Below are 23,102 nucleotides of genomic sequence, written 5' to 3' on the forward strand. Positions count from 1 at the left end.
TTGACTTTTTCTGTTGTTATCTGAGGAATCTTTGTATGTTGTCAAGAGTAAACTCTTGTCTTTTGTATTCGTTTTTTCCCCAGTTAGGTGTTTGCCTTGTAACCTTGCTCATGTTATTTTTTTGACATTCAGAAGTTTGCTTTGTTTTAAACAACAGCTTTAATGAGATAAAATTCACATAAATTTACCTTTTTAAAGTATACAACTCAGTGATTCTTAATATATTTGCAAAGTGCATTGACCACCTAATTCCAGAACATCACCCCCAAAAAGAAATCCTGCACACCATTGTAGTCATTCCCCATTCTCCTCTTCCCCAAGCCCCTGAAAACCATTAATCTACTGTCTGTGGATTTTTCAGTTGATGGACATTTGAGTTGTTTCCCTTTTTTGTGAATAATGCTGCTGTGAACATTTGTGTATGTATAGAAAGTTTTGGCTTGTGTTTGGTCAGATCAGCGTTGCCCTTTTCTTTTGCAAAGATTGTGGTCTTTCTTGTCACATTACCAGAGCCTTCTCTATGTAGAGACTATGTAAATACTTGCAAGTATTTTCATGATTAGGTTATTAAATTTCAATTTTTAGTCCATATGAAAATTCATTTTGGTTTAAGATTTGGAGAGAGGATATTATTTTTTGCAATAGAATCACTGGATGTTCCTAGATAATTTATTAAATAATTTATCATGCCCTCATTGTTTCAAAATCTGTTTATATCAAAATAAAAAATGTATAATGGGAAAATATGTTTCTGAATTTTGTTTTATTTCATTGATCCTTTTATATATTCATATTGTGGTCCTCCTTTGTAATTCTGGTAGCTTTATAATACCTTTTAAGATATTTAAAGAATATCCTTTCATTTAAAAAAGTGACTGGGTAGTCCCCTCAAAGCATTGTACTATTGGTATATATTTTGTCAACTTCTAGAAAGAAATCCAGTGAGACTCTGACCACAGTTGGGTTAAAATCACAAAGTTAGGAAAAAATTGTTTATTTTGGATCTTCCTGTACTACCTTCCTGTACTAATATGGTATGTCTCTTTTATTCAAGTTTTCTTTTATGTACCTTGTCCTGTTGATTATGTATCTTCTTTGCAAAATGAATTTCTAGATATTTATTTTTGTTGCTATTGTAAATAGGGTCCCCTTTCCCCCATTATATCTTAACTGGTTATTTCATTAGAATAGAAAAGTTTTGCTTTTGGCTGCCAGCCAGCTTGTTGAGTTTTTCTTGATTGTAATTGCTTTTGGTTGATTCTCTTCAGTTTTCTCATGGAGCAGACAGAGGTTATCAACCATAATAGAGTAGGGAAAAGTTCTCTGAAAGAAAAGTTTAGTGTGTTATTGGAGAGCAAAACCTCATTTTGCTTAGCAGGTCAGAGAAGGTCTTTTTGAGGAAGCATCATTTCAACAGAAATCTAAAGACTGCAGTAGGAGTTAGCCAGACAGAGTGGGAGGAAGAGCTTAGCCAGACAGAGTGGGGCGAAGAGCTTCTAGACAGAGGGGACCAGCACATGTGCCCGTCTGGAGGCACAGTATGTGCAAGGAGTGGGAGCAGTGAGCAAGGATGAGGGGCAGGAGAGGCACTTGAGGAGTCCAGATCCAATCCTGAGTCTAGTGGAGTAAGCAGCCAGAGGGGTTTATGAACAGGGAGCGATATTCCTATTTACATTTTAAAAAGATATTTCTATTCATGTTTTAAAGATTCATCCAGCTGCTTTGTAGAAAATGGATTAAAGACAAACAAGGGTAGGAGAGAAAGTCCAGTTAGAAGATATTTGCAGTGGTTTAGCCTCAAACTTGCTTATCTTGGTCTAGGCTATTATTAATGTCACTCTTCTCTCCTCAGCCCTTCAGTCTCTATAGAGTAAAATAAAGTTTTTATTGGATTCGGAAATAAGTTTTATATTAGAAAACATGGGATTTTGAATTTCAGATTGGCCACTAGAAGGCTACATTTTATTATCACATGTTTGTAGCTTCATAAACAGCAAATCTTGACATATTTGTCAGGTTTCCTATGTTATTCGAGATGAAGTGGAGAAGTACAACCGAAATGGGGTCAATGCCCTGCAACTGGACCCAGCACTAAACAGACTTTTCACGGCAGGTCGAGACTCCATCATAAGAATATGGAGTGTCAATCAGCACAAGGTAAGTCAGGGATTGAGTTTATATTTTAAATCTATATTCAGTAAGTTTTGGTCTGTCTAATATGGTGCCTTTCACAGTTTCAGATTTAATCTCTTTGAGCACTGAGTTATTTGGTACACTCTATAAATAAAGACTCTGCAACCAGAATTCAGTAAGCTGCTGAGAAAAACACCCCAGGGGAGTTTCAGAAGTGTTTTTAGCTAAGACAGGGACTCTATAAACTAGGTTTGTGATAAGAGCCCTTTGCTGCAAAGGAACAAAGAGATTTGTCTGGTAGGGAGCTTCTTTGCAACAATTTATTTTTCTGTTCTAAATATGTTCCCAAAAAGCTTTCTTGCATCCCTTTTCAGTGTTACTAAAAAAAGATTGAATATGCTTTTACATTTATAATTAACCTTGAACAAGTATTTGATATCTTCATTTAAAAGTGATTGGGGGGCTTCCCTGGTGGCGCAGTGGTTGAGAGTCGGCCTGCCAATGCAGGGGACGTGGGTTCGTGCCCTGGTCCAGGAAGATCCCACATGCCGCAGAGCGGCTGGGCCCGTGAGCCATGGCCGCTGAGCCTGCGCATCCGGAGCCTGTGCTCCGTAACGGGAGAGGCCACAACAGTGAGAGGCCCGCGTACCGCAGAAAAAAAAAAAAAAAAGTGATTAGGGTGCCCACAAAACCCATAGGGCCTTATTATATAGTATAAGTTGGTGTAAAACTATGAAAACAGGAGCAGGACTTAATGATATGTGAAGATAAATCCCCAGTCAAATGGAAAGGAGTTCTTTTTGTATTTTGTTTGAATGCCTGTATTATGAATGACATAGAAAGAAAGATTCAGGGAAGAAGAAGGAGCATTTCTTGAACTCCTAGCTATGTACCAGACACTTAGCACTTTCGTATCCAATATGGTTTTAATAATCCTTCAAGGCAGATATTAAGATCCATTTTCATAGGTGGGAAAACGGACTCAGAGACTCTAACCCATGGTTAAGTAGCTAGTTCATGACAGAGTTAGAACCCAATCTAACCCTGAAACCCTGATGTTAGACCTTGTCATTTTAAAAGTCTGTGTCTTTTAGCAAGCTCTACAAGTCTGATGCTCCATCTGAAAAGGAACCACTACTTTGCACGGTTCCTGGATAGTTTCTTTAAATGGACTTTGGTCCAGCGGGCTTTGAATTCTTTAACCAGTGGAAACAGTGGTGGCCCAATGTTAAAAACATGGAAAGTAAGAAAACTATGGCTCTGAAATGCTTTTTGGAACTTATATTTGAATTGGAATGTCACTTTCCTGGAAATTTACAATATTTCAAACAAATTAAGGAAAACACAAGAACTAGCCTGGAAGAATTAGAAAGCTGCCTATCCTGCCCTCAGACATCTCTTTCTGGTCCTCATTTTTATGACAAGATTGAATAGCATCATTTCTCAACTAGACTTGTAGAGAGCTGTTCTTTTTGCCCGTGAATCATCTTGAACTTGCCTGTCTTAGGTGTAGGATGTAACCAAATATTCTTCTTCAAAAGTCCTCTTCTGGTGATTAAGCCAAGTGAGAGGAATAGAAAAATCTTGAGTTACTGAATTGAAATGATGATCCTTTAGCCCTTGGCTTCCATTTCTTCTCTGAAGGACTGTAGATACTGTGACAAAATGTTTAGTTCACAGATAAAAACAGCAGTAGGCAGCTAAGAGCAGAAGCGTGCATCCCTCTCTGCAGTCTGGCTACGCTTCTCACCACTCTCATCAGCTTCCTTTCTGTCCCTGCTGTCAGCTTTGAGCCTTCACCACTGCTGAGTCAGATCCCCCCAGCTTGCAGATTTGTTCATGTCCTGTCCTTTCTAGTGAACCCCTTCCTATTGCACTCGTGTCACACACAGTGCCTAGCCCAGATCTTGTTGCCTTCACTAACTCAGGGCATAAAAATTAAGCATTTTTCCTGGAAACCTGGACTTTCATCAGTAATAAAACTGTCCTGAAACAAAACTTGTTTATATCTGTCATATGGAAGCATCAATTGTTTGATGAAATTCTACTCTGAATTCAGTTGTCAATTTTAAGACCTTAGAGCAATGTGTCACATTAATTGAAGAATATAAACATATCTATAATTTGTGATATATTTTATCCTCTAATGTAGACTAAAGACATTTTTATGATTTTTCTTTTAATTTCAGCAAGATCCATATATAGCATCTATGGAACACCATACCGATTGGGTAAATGACATTGTACTCTGTTGTAATGGGAAAACATGTAAGTATTTCTTTGAATTTTGGGGCTGCTGGAAGATTTTAATTCAATTTGATATATTTTTCTTTTTTTATGTAAGCCTTTTTATTGAAGTATAACATACATACAGAAAAGCACACACACCTCGAGAGTACAGCTCATTAAAATTTTACAAGGTGAACATCCATATCAAGAAACAGATTACCAGAAGCCCCCTTATGCCACCCTTTCAGTCACTACCCCTTGTCCCAAGGTAACTGCTCTCATGTCTTACAAGCACTATTGATTAGTTTGCCTGCATTGTCATTGTATATAAATAGACTCATACAACATGTATCCTTCTTTTAACCTTATTAATATCTCTTTTTGTTTTCATTATGGTAAGATCCATTTCTTGGTTTTGCAATCTGTGTTAGAGAAACTTTGCATAATCAAATTAGTTGTGCCTTCAACTGAAACATTAAAAAAAGTCTGTCTTGCCTATCTAAAAAAATATTTGAGACAAAATACAATAGGTTTTAGAAAGAACTTTCAGATATATATGTATATGTGTATGTGTTTATGAATATTAAGATGTTTGAATTAATGTTAGGAATGTTATAAATATTCAATACACATAAATATTCAAATATTTATGTATGAACATTTTGTATGTATGTGTGAAAGTTTGAGACAATGTTACATTGTTTTACGTTAATTCTTTAAAATGGTGTTAAGTCACATTACTAAGGGGTTTAATTCTTTGCCTCTTCTAGTAATATCTGCTTCTTCTGATACAACAGTAAAAGTATGGAATGCACATAAGGGATTTTGCATGTCAACATTAAGGACTCATAAGGTAAAACAACTAACACAATTTTCAATGTCATTTGCTTATTGATCTACAGAGTAGATCAGAGTATGTGTATTTTGTTGCAGGATTATGTAAAAGCCTTAGCATATGCCAAGGATAAAGAACTGGTAGCATCGGCTGGGTTGGACCGACAAATATTCCTTTGGGATGTGAATACTCTAACAGCATTGACTGCCTCAAATAACACTGTCACAAGTAAGGTGTTTGAAAAAAATTTCTTTGAAAGTGATCCCAATTGACATAAATAAAGAATGGTTTATAAAACAAGTTTGATAAGTTTGCATTAAGAGAGTGGTTCTACCTACAGCGTTCTAGCCCCCAAGAGTATGATTAAACAACAAGGAACTAGTTTCTCACTGCAATCTAAAAATGGTAACTTCTCCAGGTGTAACCTGGTTATTTTTGTACATGTGCACGTGTTAGCTCCCTAGCTGAAGTGTAAGCTTCCACAGGGCAGAAGCGCCTGTCTTATTACTTTGTATATCCCAGCTGTGCCTGGCCCAAAGCCACACTCTAGGCAGATATTATTGATGGAGGTGGTGATTACCTGGCAAAAAGTAGGCAGTTTTTGACTTTAAAAGTGTTACTGTATACTAAGAGCCTTTGAGTTAATGGCCAACTTGGAAAATACCCAAAGGAAAGAAAGGGTTTTAGTGCCAATATTGTGGGACCCTTTCAGAGCAGCCCTAAAGAATCCAGCCAACTCTTCCTGAACAGAAGAGTTCAGGAAGGCTAACCTAACATCTAGAGGCAATTCAGAGAGATTCACAGCAGGTTAGTAGCATGGATGCCTCATCAACTAAGAGATCTCAATTACCCAGTCAGATCCAGACAGGTCTAGACTTGAAACTCAGCTCACACTTGGCCCAACCAATAATAGTTCTCTAGGCCAGGTGTCAGTAGGGATTCTTGAGAGCACATTTACGGCTAAGCCTGGCCTAGAAGGTCTGTGTTCAGGATATGGGCCTGAACTATCTACATTCCTACATAACAGGTCCAATTTGTCATGACTGTGGAATACTCATGTTGATATAACTAACAGTTCTAATATAATCTAGTGTGTGCCAAGAAGAGTAGGTTGGGAGACCGGTGTTTATAATTTCTTAAATATTATTTTGCCCTTTTTCTCAGGAAATATGTGAAGGTCTAAACACTGTTCTTCCCTTGTTTTCCGTGATTTTTCACCTGTACACAATCTCAGGGATTCAGCAGCTGGTCCCCGCTGGGGGCTGTCATAATACATCATTTAGCTCTCTCTAGATGTAAGGCCTGCCTGAAAGAGGCACTAACAAGAAGGAACGAAGCAAAAAAATCAGGATTGTCCCAAGGTCAGAGACGAGGCTTAGTGGTTATAGATTCTGCAACAGATATGTCTTGCTTAGAATTGTTTAGAGAGGATATCAAATAAGTTTTTTATAATTATGGAGGTAATAATAATAGCTAACATTGAGCATTTAATACAAGCAGTTAGTTTTCTAAATACTTTACATGTCTTTACTCACAGCATCTCGGTGTGTTTGTTTAAATTTATTCTTTGTTGTACAGTTGGAATCATACTGTATAGACAATTTTATATACATACTTCAGTGGTATTGAGTTCTGAATCAAAGGGCATGAATATGATTCTTGCTACACATTGTCTAATTTCCTTCTAGAAGAGTTGTACCAAATTATCATTCCACAAGTAATGTATGAGGGTGCCATTTTAACTGTATTTTTTGAGAATTAAGTATTGCCTTGTTTTTTATCTATTTGGTAGGTGAACATTGTATTTTTGTTTTGATTTGTGTTTTCTTGTAAATAATGAGTGTAGCCATAGTTTTCATTTTTATTGGCACATGTGCATCTTTGAAAATACTTTACTTATGCATATAGTTTCTTAAATGGCAGTGCAATTCAATTTAGCAAATATTTATTGAGCACTTGTGTATGCTCAAATCCAGAAGAGATGTAAATTTTGTTAACAATATTATGATTTAGAATTATTTCCATTATAGGGATTTCTTTTCCTTAGAGTACTCATAAAGATAAGATTTTCTAAATCGAATAATGAAACTTGCAATTTGTGCTAACTAGTTATTAAACAGCTATGATTTTAACATATAGCTCCATTTATCCTTACTAGCTTCTTCTTTAAGTGGGAACAAAGATTCCATTTATAGCCTGGCAATGAATCAACTGGGAACAATCATTGTATCAGGGTCCACTGAGAAGGTAAGGGGAAACTTAAAGGGTATATTTTAACACTAGAAAGTAAAGAAACCAAAATAATTTGATCTGGGTAATTACAGAATATATAGACAGCGGTTTTGCCTGGTGGCTACTAAAATAAGGTTTTATTTGAACAAATAAGAGTATAACTGTATAATTACTGTCGTGTGTGGTAACAGAGGTGGAGGGTGGAGTAGGGGAAGCCTGTGCTTTTTTTGACATTAAAAAGACTTCCTCCTACTTAAAAAAGTTGGGAGCCTTGGACACTGTCTATTGGCAGAAGTAGTACTTCCCTCTCAGAATTTAATAGTTGTCATTTGATTTATAAAAGTCATCCATTATTTAACTTTGATCATTTGTATGATACTTTGTTAAAATTCACAGGTTTTAAGAGTCTGGGATCCAAGAACATGTGCAAAACTAATGAAGCTTAAAGGGCACACAGATAATGTTAAAGCATTGCTGTTGAACAGAGATGGCACACAGGTATGCAGTTCACATGAACATTTACCTACTGACCTTGTCAAAATTTCATACAGCAGAAGCTCCCCCACTTTGTATATTGTTGCATAGTTGGTTTGAACCAAAAGCCACACATATTAGAAACTGTGGTCTAATTTTTAAATCCTTAAAATCCTCAGTTGCACATATAATAATCCACATTTCAAAATCTCTCTGTTTGCCTAACTTTTAAATAAAGACCAAGCAAAGGATTTCCTAAGAATAATTTTAATGCAAGTGAGTATATGCAGTTATGATATGTATAGCTGAAATAATTTAAAATGTTCCCTTGTGTAAAGCAGAAGGAAGCTTTGGTATTGAATGCTTTCTGGCAGTGTAGTAAATGCAAAATTTCCTCACACTGGGTCTGTTTTCCAAGCAAATCTTGTCAGTTGACTATGTAGATACAGTCTGTAGATTTAGTTGTCTAACATAGTACTTAGAGTGAACATTTCAAAGAAAAACATTTTGGTAATGTTTGAACATGTATTAATACTCTGTTGGCCACATAATTTGTGAATTATATATCACAATTCTGTCCTGTAGCAGTAGAAAAATGATCTTTCATCAGTGTAGATAATAAAAAACAAAAACTGAGCACCATTTTATGTTATGACATACCTCTACCATGTACTGCTGCCATTTTTTGCATAGGGCAGGGATCATTGGAATTGATTGTGATTGGTTTAGAAGAAGGAGAGTATGAATGTGATGAGATGAGAAACACCATTGGTCTGTTACTCCTGTGGAAATTATGTCATGGAAGTTGCCTCACACATGAATTAGAGAAGCCTTTGTCTCCAGAGGTGAAAGGAAGGTTTGAAAAACTAGCCAAAGGAAAGAAATTATTTTTTCAGAACCAGGCAGAGAAGCTTGAATATTCCCATGGAGATCTTTGGAGATGAAGGATCTTGATATTAAAGTATTGTGTGGCCTTGAGGAGAGGAATCTACTGGCCCCTAGTTTGCTTATCTGCAAAGTGGGAGTCATAATATTTAGTTAGTGTAATTGGTGAGAAGAGTAGAAATAATAAGTATATTCTTGTCTGTAAGCCATGGCATTTTCTAGAGCTCTTGAGTTTCTTCATAGCAGCATTTTCATGTGAGTCTAAGAAGCCCAGTACAGGGGAATTCTCTGGCAGCCCAGTGGTTAGGACTCCATGCTTTTATTGCCAGGGCCCAGGGAACTAAGATCCCACAAGCCGTGAGGCGTGGCCAAAAAAAGCCCAGTACAGTTAGCTCCTCACTGTTGCAGTAGCTGCTAGGCTACACTTGAGATGGTTCTCCATGCCTAGTTCTTTTAGCTTTGTCCAGGATTGAACTAGATCATATGGTCTCCATGGGACTGTGCTTAACTAGAGGCTATAGACAAGATGGTTTCCAGAAATGGGCTGTGGGCCTGTCAGACTTTCTTAAATCTCCTCCTGTCTATTACACTCCATGCCTTGTTTCCTATATAGACAATTATGAATGTGCTTTTACTTAAGACGATTTAGGTAGCACATTTACTTACACATGCACTTCACCTGTAGTCAGTTCCACTTACTGAAAGCAGAGAAGGTGATGTAGTACTACTTTAAAAGCTGCCTGTCATGGGCTTCCCTGGTGGCGCAGTGGTTGAGAGTCCGCCTGCCGATGTAGGGGACACGGGTTCGTGCCCCAGTCCGGGAAGATCCCACGTGCCGCAGAGCGGTTGGGCCCGTGAGCCATGGCCGCTGAGCCTGCGCGTCCGGAACCTGTGCTCCGCAACGGAAGAGGCCACAACAGTGAGAGGCCCACGTACCGCAAAAAAAAAAAAAAAAAAAAAAAAAACTGCCTGTCAGCCTTAGAGTAAATAATTAAGCAGATACCATTCCTCCTCTCGTTCCTTCTTCATCCATTTTCCTTATTGGCAACGAGAGACTAAATGTAGATTTAGCCACCAACAACACGGCATCCTTACATTAGGGAATTGATCAGAAAACATCTGTAATAGCTACTCAGCTGAGAAAAGAGAGGAGGAAAAAAGAAACCTTTACATACTGATTCACAAACTCTTGCAACATGGAAGAAGTAACCATCGGTTACTGGACCAGAGTATATACTGCATCTTGTAGAGTTGCCGTGCAAGCTTCTAATGTAGGGTCTCTGCTGGCGTTGTAAGTCAGGGACTTATGATAAGATACGTATAATAGACCAAAGAATCCCATCGATGTCAGCCTATTGCCTCACTTCCTTCGTTGTATTGATAGTAAGATACTTAGCAAGTCTTACTATCTGAGGTCTGTCACCATGGCAGTTGTTCTGATTGTGCCAACATTCATGGGCCAAGCCAGCTGACTTTTCAGTCCTTGTACTCACTCAGGCAGTTGCTTGAGGATCTGGGACAACCTGCCATCTTGCTCTGAGTCAGTCACATCCTTGTGTGTCACTCACAGGGTTTTCCTTGGTAATACAAGTCCTGCTGAACCTAGCTCATAGGTCGGGGGTGTCTCTGAGCATTAGGTCACTCCTTGCCCCTCACTTGCTCACTGGGCTGCTCTCTATTGGCAATTACAATTGTGTGTAAGCGACCATCTCAGAAACACTTTGTGTTGGTCAACAGCAGCCTGGCCCCAATACACTGGTACCTCTCATGTCCATTGGCAGAAGCACAGAGCACCTGATCAGGCTATAGAATCTGTTCCCCCAAGTCTGACTTAGCAGAACCATTTGGGGCATTCTGTCCTAATCCCAGAGGCCACCTCATAATGAAGGGGTCTTCATTTTTATCCAGTGGAAGGGTGGAGACAGTGGGAAATGTTTTGATGACTCCTCTAGCTCCTATAGGATATCAGGTACTAGAATTCCTATAAAATGGGCACATCCTTCAACCATACTACCAGATGCTACAAAGATGTTCGCCTGCATATTACTCTAAAAGTGATTGCTGTCTATTTGGGAGCCTGCTTTTTAGCAGTCTTAGAATACTGACTACCATCAAAGATTATTTTGTATTCTATATCAGGGTTGATATAGAACTCTAATATACTGTGTTTCCTCATGCACTTTCACCTGTGCATTCTGGGTTTGGAACTTATCTCTTTACTGCTGTAAGTCACCCAGCCTGTGAGGACTTTCAACCCATCATCTTTGCCTTCCTTTTCCTAAAGTTGTCAGACCTTATTCCCTGAAGATATATGGTCTAGAATCTGAGTGATCAAAGCTTTACTAACAGCTTTGCCACCACAGAGTAGCATCTCTTCCTGGAGTGGAGAGCTCCTCCCTGCCTTCTCCCCATCAGACTGCCACAGTGCTCCTACACACGTGATGAAGGTCTGCTTGCCACCTTACTCCTGACAGTTTCTTTATTGGTTAGTCTCTTGGTTCTCTTGTTGAACTAGTTGGAATTGGTGACTAAAGCACTGATGCTCCTGACAGCTTATGGGGGAGTCTTTTAGTATGGTGTTTGTTTAATTAAACATGTCTGAAGGCCCCTTCAAGTCAGAGCAGGCCAGTAAATCCTTAATATTCCTGAAGGCCTCATCTGTTCAAACACTGTCCAGGTCTCCAAGCCCACAACTATCTTCTCTTCTTTGAAGGTCTTTGCCTGCTTAATTTCATACACCAGCACCAGCAGTTCCTTTCCCCTCAGGGTGATTTTTTTCCCCAAAGAAATAAGTTTTTATCCCTTTCCTCAGGTCACCACAGTAACTAGTAGAGAACACCAGGCATGCTGAATGTGAATGTGGGGTGGCTGATTCTGCCTGTTTCTGTCACACTCTCTGTGTGCTCAGCCCTGATTTGTGTACCTGCAACTTCTATGTAGTTGACACTCCTGAGCCTTTAGAAATTGTCAGAATTGCCAATGTTAACTCTGAATGCCGAGGGTCTACATTTTGTATTAATGTAGCCCTATAAAAATGGATGTTGAACTTGAAGCTCATATAGAAAGTATCCAAGCTCACAGAGTGAGTGGCAAGCCTGGATTTTGCTTTTGGTTCCTGTCAGTAGAATCCAGGAGACCTGGCAGGCCATCAGGAATCCAGAGCTGTGAGGTGGGGGACAAAACAGAGGTGTGACCCAGGGCTGCAGAAGGCTTCCTTGCCTAGTGCAATGCTTGTCAAACTTGGCATACCAGGGCTTCCCTGGTGGCGCAGTGGTTGAGAGTCCACCTGCCGATGCAGGGGACACGGGTTCGTGCCCCGCTTCGGGAGGATTCCACATTCTGTGGAGCGGCTGGGCCCGTGAGCCATGGCCGCTGAGCCTGCACGTCCGGAGTCTGTGCTCCACAACGGGAGAGGCTACAAAGATGAAAGGCCTGCATACCGCAAAAAAAAAAAACTTGGCATACCAGAATGACCTGGAGAGCCTGTCGAAACAGATTGCTGAGCCCCACCAGAGTTTCTGCCTCATTAGGTCTGGAATGGGAACGGGGAATTTACATTTTTAACATGTTCCCAAGGGATGGTGATGCAACAAGTGGCCAGGTACACAGGACAGAGGAAGTTTTGCTCAGAGGGTTCCCCTGCTTGAGCCCATACTGTTGCCTTTGGTCGTTTCAGGCTATGGTGTATGCTTGTCAGAAGTCTTTATCAGAGTCAGGAATACAGGTTGTTAGAGGTGTGTGTTTGACATTGTGGAGTCAAGAGCGAAGACAAGTGCAAAGCACAAGAAAGCAGGAACTTTTTGGCAGGTTTCTAACCTTAGCTTTCTTTGTTCTCAGTGCCTTTCCGGCAGTTCTGATGGGACAATTCGCCTTTGGTCCCTTGGCCAGCAGAGATGTATAGCAACGTACCGAGTGCATGATGAAGGTGTTTGGGCTCTACAGGTCAATGACACCTTCACACATGTGTACTCTGGAGGAAGGGACCGGAAGATTTATTGTACAGACCTAAGAAACCCTGACATTCGGGTGCTAATCTGTGAAGAAAAAGCACCAGTTCTCAAGGTATGTCATATGTTTTAGTTTTATGATTAAGATTGTTACATGTGCTAGCCAAATACAGCAAAATCAATATTAAAAGACAAATCAACTGTGAGGTTGTAAAAAGATACTTGTTAGTCACCCATAGAAGAAATGGCGATTTCATGGGTACATCAGGGATGGATGGCTCTCGCACTGGCGAATCCTAGTGAGCTGGCCCCAAAGTGCTCCTGAGCTCTCCTGGCTTTCCTAACCTGTCCTTAGAGGAGGAATATGAGGAGTTCAGGTATCTGAGAGTGGACAGCAAAGCAGAAATTTGTCCACTGCCTCAAGAGGAGGATGTAGAAGAGTTCTCCTGAAGAAGAGGGGAAGCTGGTTCATATTCCAAACCATCACTGACTCAAAATAGTCCTGGGTGGTGGGTAAAAGGGTACTTGAGAAGCCATCCAAATTGACACCTGCTAAAAGTGAAGCCTAGAAAATGGCCAGTCATCATTGACAAGATGTTCAGTCTCACCGATGTTCACAGAATTGCACATTAAGACAACGGTGAGGAGATTTCCAGGTTTAAAATGGAGGCATAAAGGCAGCACTCCCCCCCACCCCTTCTCAGAAATCATCTGAAAACAACAAGGAAAGCAGGAAACAATTGTAAATACTCATCATCTACGAAACTAAGTGACATCTGAAACCACAGTATAGGAGGAAGGACTGAAAAAGGGAATAGAGGTCAAATGAGATACTTGAGAGGATGCCTATGGTCTAAGAGCTCACATAATACTGGCCAGTTACAGTTCTTTAAAACAGATGGCACAGCCTAATGGACAAAAGCAATAATCCTTTAGAGAAGCAAGAGAGTGGAGGCTAAAATACAGGCACAACATGTGTGCAGGAAGCACACTGATGGGGAGAATCACGTATGGAGGAGAAACTGCACTGCGAGTCCTGCAGCTGCCAGGATCTCTTGGCTGTGGATAAAAAGACTAGAAGTGTTTAGCACAGGCATAACCATGTTGTAAGGAGCATCACTGTGAACTGAAGAGGATTCCTACTTGCTAGTGGTTCAGCCCTGTCCCCATGTCTAAAAACCTGCAATTTCCTGGTGCAGGAAGAATAGTGGGCAAATGTAGAGTCATTCCATTTGCATAATGTATACATGGGTATATGTGTATTTTTATATGTATGGTATTTTAAAAATATAGGAGGACACAGTAAACTGTTCACAAAGTACAGTTGTATTCCTTAAGCAAATGTGTGGGGGGGTACATTATGTGGGTACTTTTCCTTTTGCTGTGTTGTTAGAATGGTTGTTTTGGTTTTTGCTACAAACATTTTCCAAGAAAAAAACATATTTCCTTGTTACTAAGAACATGAAGACCAAACACAGGAGTGACAAAACCAAAAAGTTATAGTAAGTCATCCTCTTGACTGTACCCATCTAGAACCCTTAAATTATCCACACTTGAAACTTTAAGCCACTGTTTTTGGTAAGTAGTCACCCCTATTACACTTTTATAGGGCTATGAATTCCTATAGCAAAGAGACTCATTCTTCTGTGCATCGCTAGCTTTTAACACACGCTGTGGTATCGTCAGCACACAGATGTTGAATGAAGGAGTTGATATTTAATAGTGTATAGCTGGTCCTGGCAGTTCAGAAGAGCCAACATTCCACAAAGCAATATTTTTGTGCTTTATTTCAGATGGAGCTTGACAGATCAGCTGATCCCCCTCCTGCAATCTGGGTTGCAACAACGAAGTCTACAGTAAATAAATGGGTAAGTGAGCCACTGTATATCTGGCAAAGGTTTATAAACATGTGGTTTGTTATCACGGACCTCCCAGGTACCAGTAGCAAATGCTCAGTATGAGCCTGACTCTCAGCATGCTTTTGGACAGTGACAAAAATCTGAAAGCCCCTATGAATGCAGGTGTGATCCTAAGGATTGTACAAAAATTAAGGTCATAGTCAGAATGCAGCTTCTGACTTCTTTGTCAGGAGCCAAGATACACATTTGATGTGCTTAGAATAAGCACTGTTCCCTGATAAAACCAGTAAAGTACAGCTTTAAAGTAGTACAGCTTCTGATCTCATGAAGCTGTATTTGAAAAGAGGCAGCCCAAGTACCAACACAGCAGGGAAACTCTAGGATTCTGTTTTTCTAAACGTAGAGAAAGCAGAAAGTTGTTTTTTCAAATTCATTTCCTTTTTCTTTATAGCATGAAGAACAGGTATAGAAATAAAGGATAAGCAGAGAGAAATCACAAAAGTACTATTAATTCTTAAGTCTTAATTAGAGAAGATTAAAGTTTTCTCGCTTACCAGACTGTTTGTGGATAACAAAAGAGAAAGTGTTTGCGTTTATTCCTGTTTATATGTAGATCAAGTGGTCTTTCTCTGTACTTGTAAAAAAAAATGTTATATAACTTGTTTAAATTTCATTGTGCCAATTTGAGATCAACATAGCTTTACCTGGAAGAGTGCCTAGTCTTCTCTCCAAAAAGACAACATTCCCTTCTTAATTTTTGTTTTGTATTTTTTTTAATCATGGTAGGTAATTGTATTTTGTGACTAAGTATTTTTTGATTGATGTTGTTATTGTCGGTTTTTCTCATTTGTCCTTTGTTGTTGGTTTCTTTTTTGTTCTTTGTTTTTCTTGCCACTTTAAACTAATTGGCATAAAATGATTAAATAATGAATTTTGTTCCTTTAGACATTGAAAGGAATTCATAATTTTAGAGCCTCTGGAGATTATGACAATGACTGTACAAATCCTATAACACCCCTTTGTACACAACCCGACCAGGTTATTAAAGGTAAGTAAGGATATTGGAAGGTATTGTCCGTTTTACTGAAGTTAATTATACTTGCGAAGAAATTGACAAAAATAAAGAAGATGACCTTCCTTTAAATGTAATCCTGATGTCAACAAAAGACTAATAGTATATTGGTTTGTTTTTAATAGAAGAAAAATATTTTTTAAATGCTTTTTAGTGACTTTAAAAATTGAGCTTTCTTGAGTTAATCTTTTTGCCCAGCATTAGAATAATCATGGTCTTGGTAAAGCCAGCAACCGCTTTGTAAAAGATATAAGATTTAATGTTGTCTTTTGGCACAAGCCAGAATGGTCAGATCTGGCCCCTGAATTCTGCATGCTACAACTGCAAGTGACAGCTCTGACTTCAAGGGGATTAAGAGTATTGAATGGTGTGTTTATCTATAGTTAGATGTCCACGCTGTGACCTTTAGGATAGAATGTCCATTCAGGAAAAGGAAGATAGGAAACAAAAGTTAATGAGAGATAGGACTAATTCAGAGATTTCCTTACATCATGTGGACTTTTCCTAGTGGGTAAAAAAATTATTAAGGGGTTTGTTCTTAATAATTTTCCACTAGTAGACCCTTGAAGTGAATGGAGAGTCTTTTAATCTGTTATTAAAATCAGACAGTTTTTCTTTGGTTAGCCTTACATTGCCTTAGGTATAATTATATGGTATTCTGATTTACCTTCTCCTTTCTGGGGGCTAGTATGATTTACATTCTGTTACAATACATGCCAGTTAACATTATTGCTGTACTGTGAATTTAAATGTAGGATTGTTTTCCTAATTGTGTGGATTTGTTTCCTTTAGGGGGTGCTAGTATTATTCAGTGTCACATTCTTAATGATAAGAGACATATATTAACCAAAGATACCAATAATAATGTGGCATATTGGGATGTATTAAAGGTAAGTATCTTTTTGTAATTAAATATAGGTTATTGGATTATGTATCCCTTTATTTTTTATTGTAGTCTGTATGTGTATATGTGTTATATGTGTGTGTGTATCAAATAACCAAGATAATTATCATATAAATAAAGATTTAATTGCAGCCTTATTTTGGGGTGGATATTTATATTCTTATGTGAATATTAGATAAGGCCATAGTTTATCTTTTTTTTTTAGGGGTACGCGGGCCTCTCACTGTTGTGGCCTCTCCCGTTGCGGAGCACAGGCTCCGGATGCGCAGGCTCAGCGGCCATGGCTCGTGGGCCCAGCTGCTCCGTGGCATGTGGGATCTTCCCGGACCGGGACATGAACCCGTGTCCCCTGCATCGGCAGGCGGACTCTCAACCACTGTGCCACCAGGGAAGCCCCATAGTTTATCTTTTTAAGTACCCAGAATTTGAATGGAACCGTTTTCTCTGTTTAGTGTATTACAAACTGTGTTGTGCTGCCTTCCCTTAAAATGAAAACAACAGAGTTCCTCATCCTTGAAACTGTTGACGTTTTGTCAGGGGGGCGGGGGGGGGCGGGGTAGGATCTGTCCTATGCATTGTAGGATGTTTAGGAGCACCCCTTAGCCTCTACCCAGTAGATGCCAGTAACCACCTTCATCCCTATCCCCCACTTCAGTTATAACAACCAAAAATGTCTCTAGATATTGCCAAATGTTTAGGAGGAGGAAGGAAGAAGAAGGATGCAAAATCACCCTGGGTTGAGAACCACTAGAGTACACAAAATAAGTTTGGCCATTTCTTAGGATTTATAGCCATCACTGTGAGCAGCAGTTACTACTTTGGGTCATGTTACAGTGACTCCTTGGATAATTGAGATGTATTAAGCTGTTCAACCACATTATAAATAGCACTGAAGAATTTATAGACAGATTGAAAAGTTTGCTTTTAGAATCCTGACAAATGTTCCTTCTTAGTGTTGTTGTTACATTTGTTCAAAAAATATTTCTGGGGCTTCTCTGGTGGCGCAGTGGTTGAGAGTCCGCCTGCCGATGCAGGGGACACAGGTTCGTGCCCTGGTCTGGGAAGATCCCACATGCCGCGGAGTGGCTAGGCCTGTAAGCCATGGCCGCTGAGCCTGCACGCGCGTCCGGAGCCTGTGCTCCACAACAGGAGAGGCCACAACAGTAAGAGGTACGCATACCACAAAAAAACAAAAAAATTCTGGAATGAATGAATACTGTGTGCACAGAACTGTGCTGAGGGTCACAAATGATGAAAAAATATATTTCATGATCCCTTTTTGTAGGAGGGACAACAGAGCACAAGATAGCTTATGGACAAAGGTGATTACTTACAACTGGAGAAATCAGGAGAACCTCACAGTGGAGAAATCATTTGAACAGGGCCTTAAAGGATTCCAGCAGATGGATTATGGGAGGGCATTTTAGGAAGAGGGAGTGAATGGCAAAGGCACAAGAGGAAGGTAATCAAAACATACTTATTCAGGGCCAGGTGAACAGTTTTGTATAGCTGGAGACCAGAGTAAGTATAAGAGTAGTAGGGGTGTGTAAGGATGAAAGATGAGATTCACGTCATTTACCAAAAAGTCATGAATTTCAGGCTCCAGGCTTGGCCTTTCTTTGGTACTTCCTAAAGATTCTTAATCATAGATGATTTTAGAGCAGGAAAACCCTATGTTCAGAGCAGTAGCAGTACGTATCATGGGAAAGAAGCTGGAAGTCAGGAAGTCAGTTGTCTTAAGCATAATGACTTGAGGATCTAAAGAAAGAGATGGATGAGTTTTGGCCACTGTGAAGCCTTGGAGAGATCCTGGCCAGACCGAAGACATCAGATCTCATTGTCCTCCAAGCCTTCCACCCTCCCCTGGAGTCCCTCAATAAGACGATTTGATCCAAAAATAAAAGGAGAGACAGATGTTGGGTATATTTTAAAGGAAGAATTGAAAAGATCTGGTATTTTGTTTAGGTTCCTGGTTATAAGGAACAGAGGTTCACTTAAGTTAACTTCTGGATCCAAAGAATAAACACATTTCTTTCTCGGAAAAGGGGACTGTCTCTGAATGGAAACCTTGGCCTAACTAACACATCCCCTCCCTGTAGCGCAGCTGTGTGGGAAATCACATTACAGAACAGTTGCTTGGTGAGCATGGCTTCAGAACAAGAGACCTTAGTTGAGTGGAAAATTTAATTGCAGTAGGCTCCAAAAATTCCAATTGGTTTTTTTCCTACAGTAGAGATGTGCTTGTCAGGGGACCAGAAACTCACGTTTGTTTCAGAGAGGGGTTCTGTGAAGACGGAGAGGATCCAGAGTAGCTCTAAAGGACCTCATCAGTAGGAATTTGGCTGCTTCACCACTAATGTGGCCCTAGCTCTGCCCTGTGGCTAGGCTTTACCTCATGCTGCACAGCATCTGACGTTCTCCAGAATATCTAACAAAGTCAAATCGAGCCAGTTCCTCTTTGATTTTCTGCCTATGAGTCTGATGTCCTCTCTTGGTCTAATTAGCTGAAGACTGAGTAGAGTCCTTTTGTCTGAATGGGAGGTAGTTCTGCTTAGATGGGGCGCTCAGCTGGCATGCACCATCATTGGCATTTTTGTGTCCCTGGCAGCTTCCCATATCCAGACACTAGACCTTGAGGTTTTAAGATCAAGTGATCAGGCAAAATAGACATGGCATTATACAGAAATATGGAAGTCAGGAGTATTTAGGACCATAGGCTCAGAGTTAGAGCTGCATTCTGACCTTGGCTCTGCCAGCTACTAGCCAAGTGATCTCCAGAATATGCTTACCTTTGTCTTTATTCGTAAAATCTGGATGGTCCATATTTCTTGGTAATGTTAAGGGGGTGTTTGAGGAGTATTTACTGTAGTGACTGACACATAATAGTTAGGAGGCTGTTGTACTAATACAGGCGAAATATCGGATATTCCTCTAGAGTGGGGTGGGAACAAGGGGAAAAAAACAGAATGATTAGAAAGAGATTTAGGCCTATAGATAAGAGTGATGCTTGAATAAAAGGGAGTATCAAGAAAAGGAAGGAGCAGAGATTAGTCCTAGGTTTCAGGATTAGTTTGTTGAGTGGAAGTGATACAGGGAACGTAAGAGGAGAAAGCATTGTTGGGCGAAAGGGACATGGTGAGAAAGACAACAGATTTGGATTTATGTGAGATATCTGGGTAGAGGTGTTTGCTGGGCAGAGAGCTATACAACCTAATGCACAAATGAAAGAACTGGGCTGGAGAAATCGGTTCAGCCGTCTTCAGCTGTGGATTATAATTGGAGCCATGAGAAAGGTCAGAGTTCCTAAGGGATACATCTATACTGAAAATAGAAGAAACCAAGTCATCTCCCTTTTAAGAATTTTTAGAAAAAGAGGAAGCCACAAAGGTGTGTAATAAAAAGGGGTAAGAAAACGAAGAGCTCAAGGACTAATTAAGCATTTCAGAAAGGAGCTTGTGGTTAGCTGCATTGGCCTGCTGAGAGTTTGTGTGAGACAGTGGAATGGAACGTGCACATGGATCTAGCCAATAAAGAGGATGGTGTCTGGGGAGAGCAGTTTCTAGGGAGATCTAAGGGCAAAAGCCAGATAGAGTGGGTTGAATAGTGTTTGGGAGGTGAAGAAACAGAATTTGAGGGGAGACAATCTTAGATGAAATTTGACTTTGGTGAGATGGGCAGGAAAGGCAATAGCTGGAGAAGATTTAGGCATGAGAAGGTCAAGCAAGGGAAGGTTTTGTTTTGGTGTTTAGGCATTTTTAAGATGGGAGAAATTTGATCGTGGTTCACTGTTCATGGGGAGAAGCCCATAGACACATGAGAAGGTAAATGATGGTACAAGGTCCCCAAGAAGCAAGAGGTGAGGGGATCCAGAGCACAGAAAGGAGGGGCACCTTTTTCCTTGCACCAGGAAGAACAGTAGCAGAAAGTTAAGAGGATTCTGTCAAGGCTTCTCTTTTTTTGAGAAGTAGAGGTCAGAGTCATGTGCTGGGGGTAGTGAGGGAGGTGGTGGCAGCAAGGTCAGGGGTATGAGGAGAGTAGAGATTTGACAAAGATGTTGTGGAGGACTGACTTTGGAAACAAGTTCCAGGTAGCATTAATGACTGTATATTTATAGTGGGAATACTGTCAAGGATTTGAGAGGCCATCTTGTCCTGTGTGTTGTCCATGTGGATGTTCATATTGTCCAGGATGCAAGCAAGATCTCAAGATGGGTTTTAAGACATTATGCCAGGCTCAAGTTGCCATTGAATGAGGGAGATGAGGGAGAGTGAGCACAGAGGTTGCTAGATGGCTGTGAGGAAAAGGGGTACGGTTTACTGCAGCTAAATGATATGGGCTCAAAGAAATAGGAGTTTTTACATAGTGATGGTGTATGCCATTAGAGAGTTATGGGATGTAGGAGATGATGCAGAGTCACCCTTTGAGAAGACAGCTGATGAGATGGGACCCTCAGGAAAGAGCCAGTTTGCTGTTAGGAAGAATAGGTAGAGGGAACGTTCTGTGATATTGTTCAGGATTGAGATGAACTGTGATTGGAAATGCTCCATGGCACGAGGGGAAGTTCAGGACATACTTTTGGGGAGCATAGATATTTAGGGAATGAATAAAAAGGATTGTAATGGTCAAGAAAGAGAAACTTAAAATTGCTGCCTATATTATAGCTGTTGTCTGAAGGTATTGATAGCTTCACAATTCTCCTAAAGTGCTTATAAACTGTTATTTGTTCCTTGAAGATTTTTTTTGCTTCATTTGACATTGCTTCCTGATAAGTGTGGTGGTATACTATATCAGTATGAGCAAAATTAGGTTACAGTTTCCCAAAAAAGAACAGTTTGTGGTTTCTTAATTTAAAATTTTAATAGGACGTAGTTACTTAAAGGTAAATGCTTTAAGATAAAAATATTTGACCATGTTCTTTTTGGAATGTATTTAAGACTCCATTATATTTAGGCAAATGTGTAAAATTTTGAGTAGCTAAGTCAGAATCAAATCAGTTGACCACTTAACATTGATAATTATCATACTTTATTTTTGATGTATAGGCATGTAAAGTTGAAGATCTGGGCAAAGTGGATTTTGAAGATGAAATTAAGAAAAGATTTAAGATGGTATATGTACCAAATTGGTTCTCAGTAGACTTAAAAACAGGGGTAAGTTAGCAATTGATATTTGTGCGATTTGGGATAGTTGAAAATTTCTAATATAGCTCAAAATTAAGTATTATTAGTTATGGAGTCCTGTGTTTTTATGTATGAAAGGAAAAAATTTTATGCAGTTTAAATGCCTTTTCATATGCCAGTATATTAAATTGTAGTTGCATTGAATCACCCAGAAACACATTTTGGTTCTGACTCTGTGGCTTAGCACTTCAGTTAAATAGTACAAATAAGTAATGGTTTAGAGCCTTATTTGGAGAATGTATTCACATGGAATGTCACTAACAATTTTTTTCTTTTGACAGATGTTGACAATTACTTTGGATGAGAGTGACTGTTTTGCTGCTTGGGTTTCTGCAAAAGATGCTGGCTTTAGCAGCCCTGACGGGTCAGATCCAAAACGTGAGTTTAAGTGTCCTTCTTTCCCTTTCTCCTTCCAAAAGAGAAGGTGGATCTGTGCTGTTTTTTTATGTGCTCATCTTTTTTTTTTAAACAATATTTGGGTTTTTCAAAAATCATTTTTCAAGAAACCTGTATATTCTCTCATATGGAAATGGAAAATACTATTCATTTTAAATGTTTTGGGGGTCTTGATTTTTCTCACAATCTATGGCTTAGCTTTAACAATTAAACATGCAGCACACTCTCTACCCTTAAACCATGTGGGAAGTCTGTTAGGTTAGGAAAGTGAATCTAGGAAACAGTTTTTCCCCCCCAATTAAAAAAAAATTATTGAAGTATAATTGACATATAATGTATTAGTTTCAGATGTACAATATAATGATTCAATAGTTGTATATATTGTAAAATAATCACTACAATAAGTCTAGTTAACATCCATCACCATACACAGAAAATTTTTTTTTCTAAATGAGAATTTTTAGGATCCTACTCTCTTAGCACCTTTCAAATATGCAATACAGTATTAGTAACTACAGTTGCCACGCTGTATATTACAGCCCCATGACTTATTTATTTTATAACTGGAAGATTGTACCTTTTGACCCCCTTCACCCATTTTACCCATTCCATTACTCCCCATATCTGGCAACCATCAATCTGTTCTCTGTATCTGTGAGCTTTGTTTTTTGGCTTTTTTGTTTTTAGATTCCACATATAAGTGGTATTTGTCTTTCTGTGTCTGACATATTTCACTTAACCATAATGCCTTCACGGTTCATCCTTGTTGTCGCAAATCGCAAGACTTCATTCTTTTTTATGACTGAATAATATTTCTGTGTGTGTGTGTATGTATCACATTTTCTTTACCCATTCATCCATTAGTGGACAATGAGGTTGTTTCTAATATCTTGGCTATTGCAAATAGTGCTGCAGTGAACATGGGGGTGCATATATCTTTTTGAATTAGTGGTTTC

At 39.4% G+C, this 23,102-nt stretch overlaps 1 protein-coding gene across 3 annotated transcripts in view; it reads left to right on the forward strand.

Moving 5' to 3' along the window:
- WDR48 (WD repeat domain 48) overlaps positions 1 to 23,102 on the forward strand; it is a 45,131-nt gene that overhangs the window by 10,310 nt on the left and 11,719 nt on the right. For 2 of the 3 annotated variants that reach the window (XM_032649421.1, XM_032649423.1), the window contains exons 2-13: positions 2,017 to 2,157; positions 4,323 to 4,401; positions 5,133 to 5,215; positions 5,296 to 5,425; positions 7,356 to 7,444; positions 7,826 to 7,927; positions 12,626 to 12,850; positions 14,529 to 14,603; positions 15,540 to 15,642; positions 16,459 to 16,556; positions 21,613 to 21,720; positions 22,032 to 22,128. In XM_032649421.1, the coding sequence (XP_032505312.1) occupies positions 2,017 to 2,157; positions 4,323 to 4,401; positions 5,133 to 5,215; positions 5,296 to 5,425; positions 7,356 to 7,444; positions 7,826 to 7,927; positions 12,626 to 12,850; positions 14,529 to 14,603; positions 15,540 to 15,642; positions 16,459 to 16,556; positions 21,613 to 21,720; positions 22,032 to 22,128 (1,330 nt within the window). The remainder of the gene's footprint in view (positions 1 to 2,016; positions 2,158 to 4,322; positions 4,402 to 5,132; positions 5,216 to 5,295; positions 5,426 to 7,355; positions 7,445 to 7,825; positions 7,928 to 12,625; positions 12,851 to 14,528; positions 14,604 to 15,539; positions 15,643 to 16,458; positions 16,557 to 21,612; positions 21,721 to 22,031; positions 22,129 to 23,102) is intronic. The other variant, XM_032649422.1, reaches the window with a different exon arrangement.

Source organism: Phocoena sinus, chromosome 11 (genome assembly GCF_008692025.1).
Source record: "Phocoena sinus isolate mPhoSin1 chromosome 11, mPhoSin1.pri, whole genome shotgun sequence".
NCBI lineage: Eukaryota > Metazoa > Chordata > Mammalia > Artiodactyla > Phocoenidae > Phocoena > Phocoena sinus.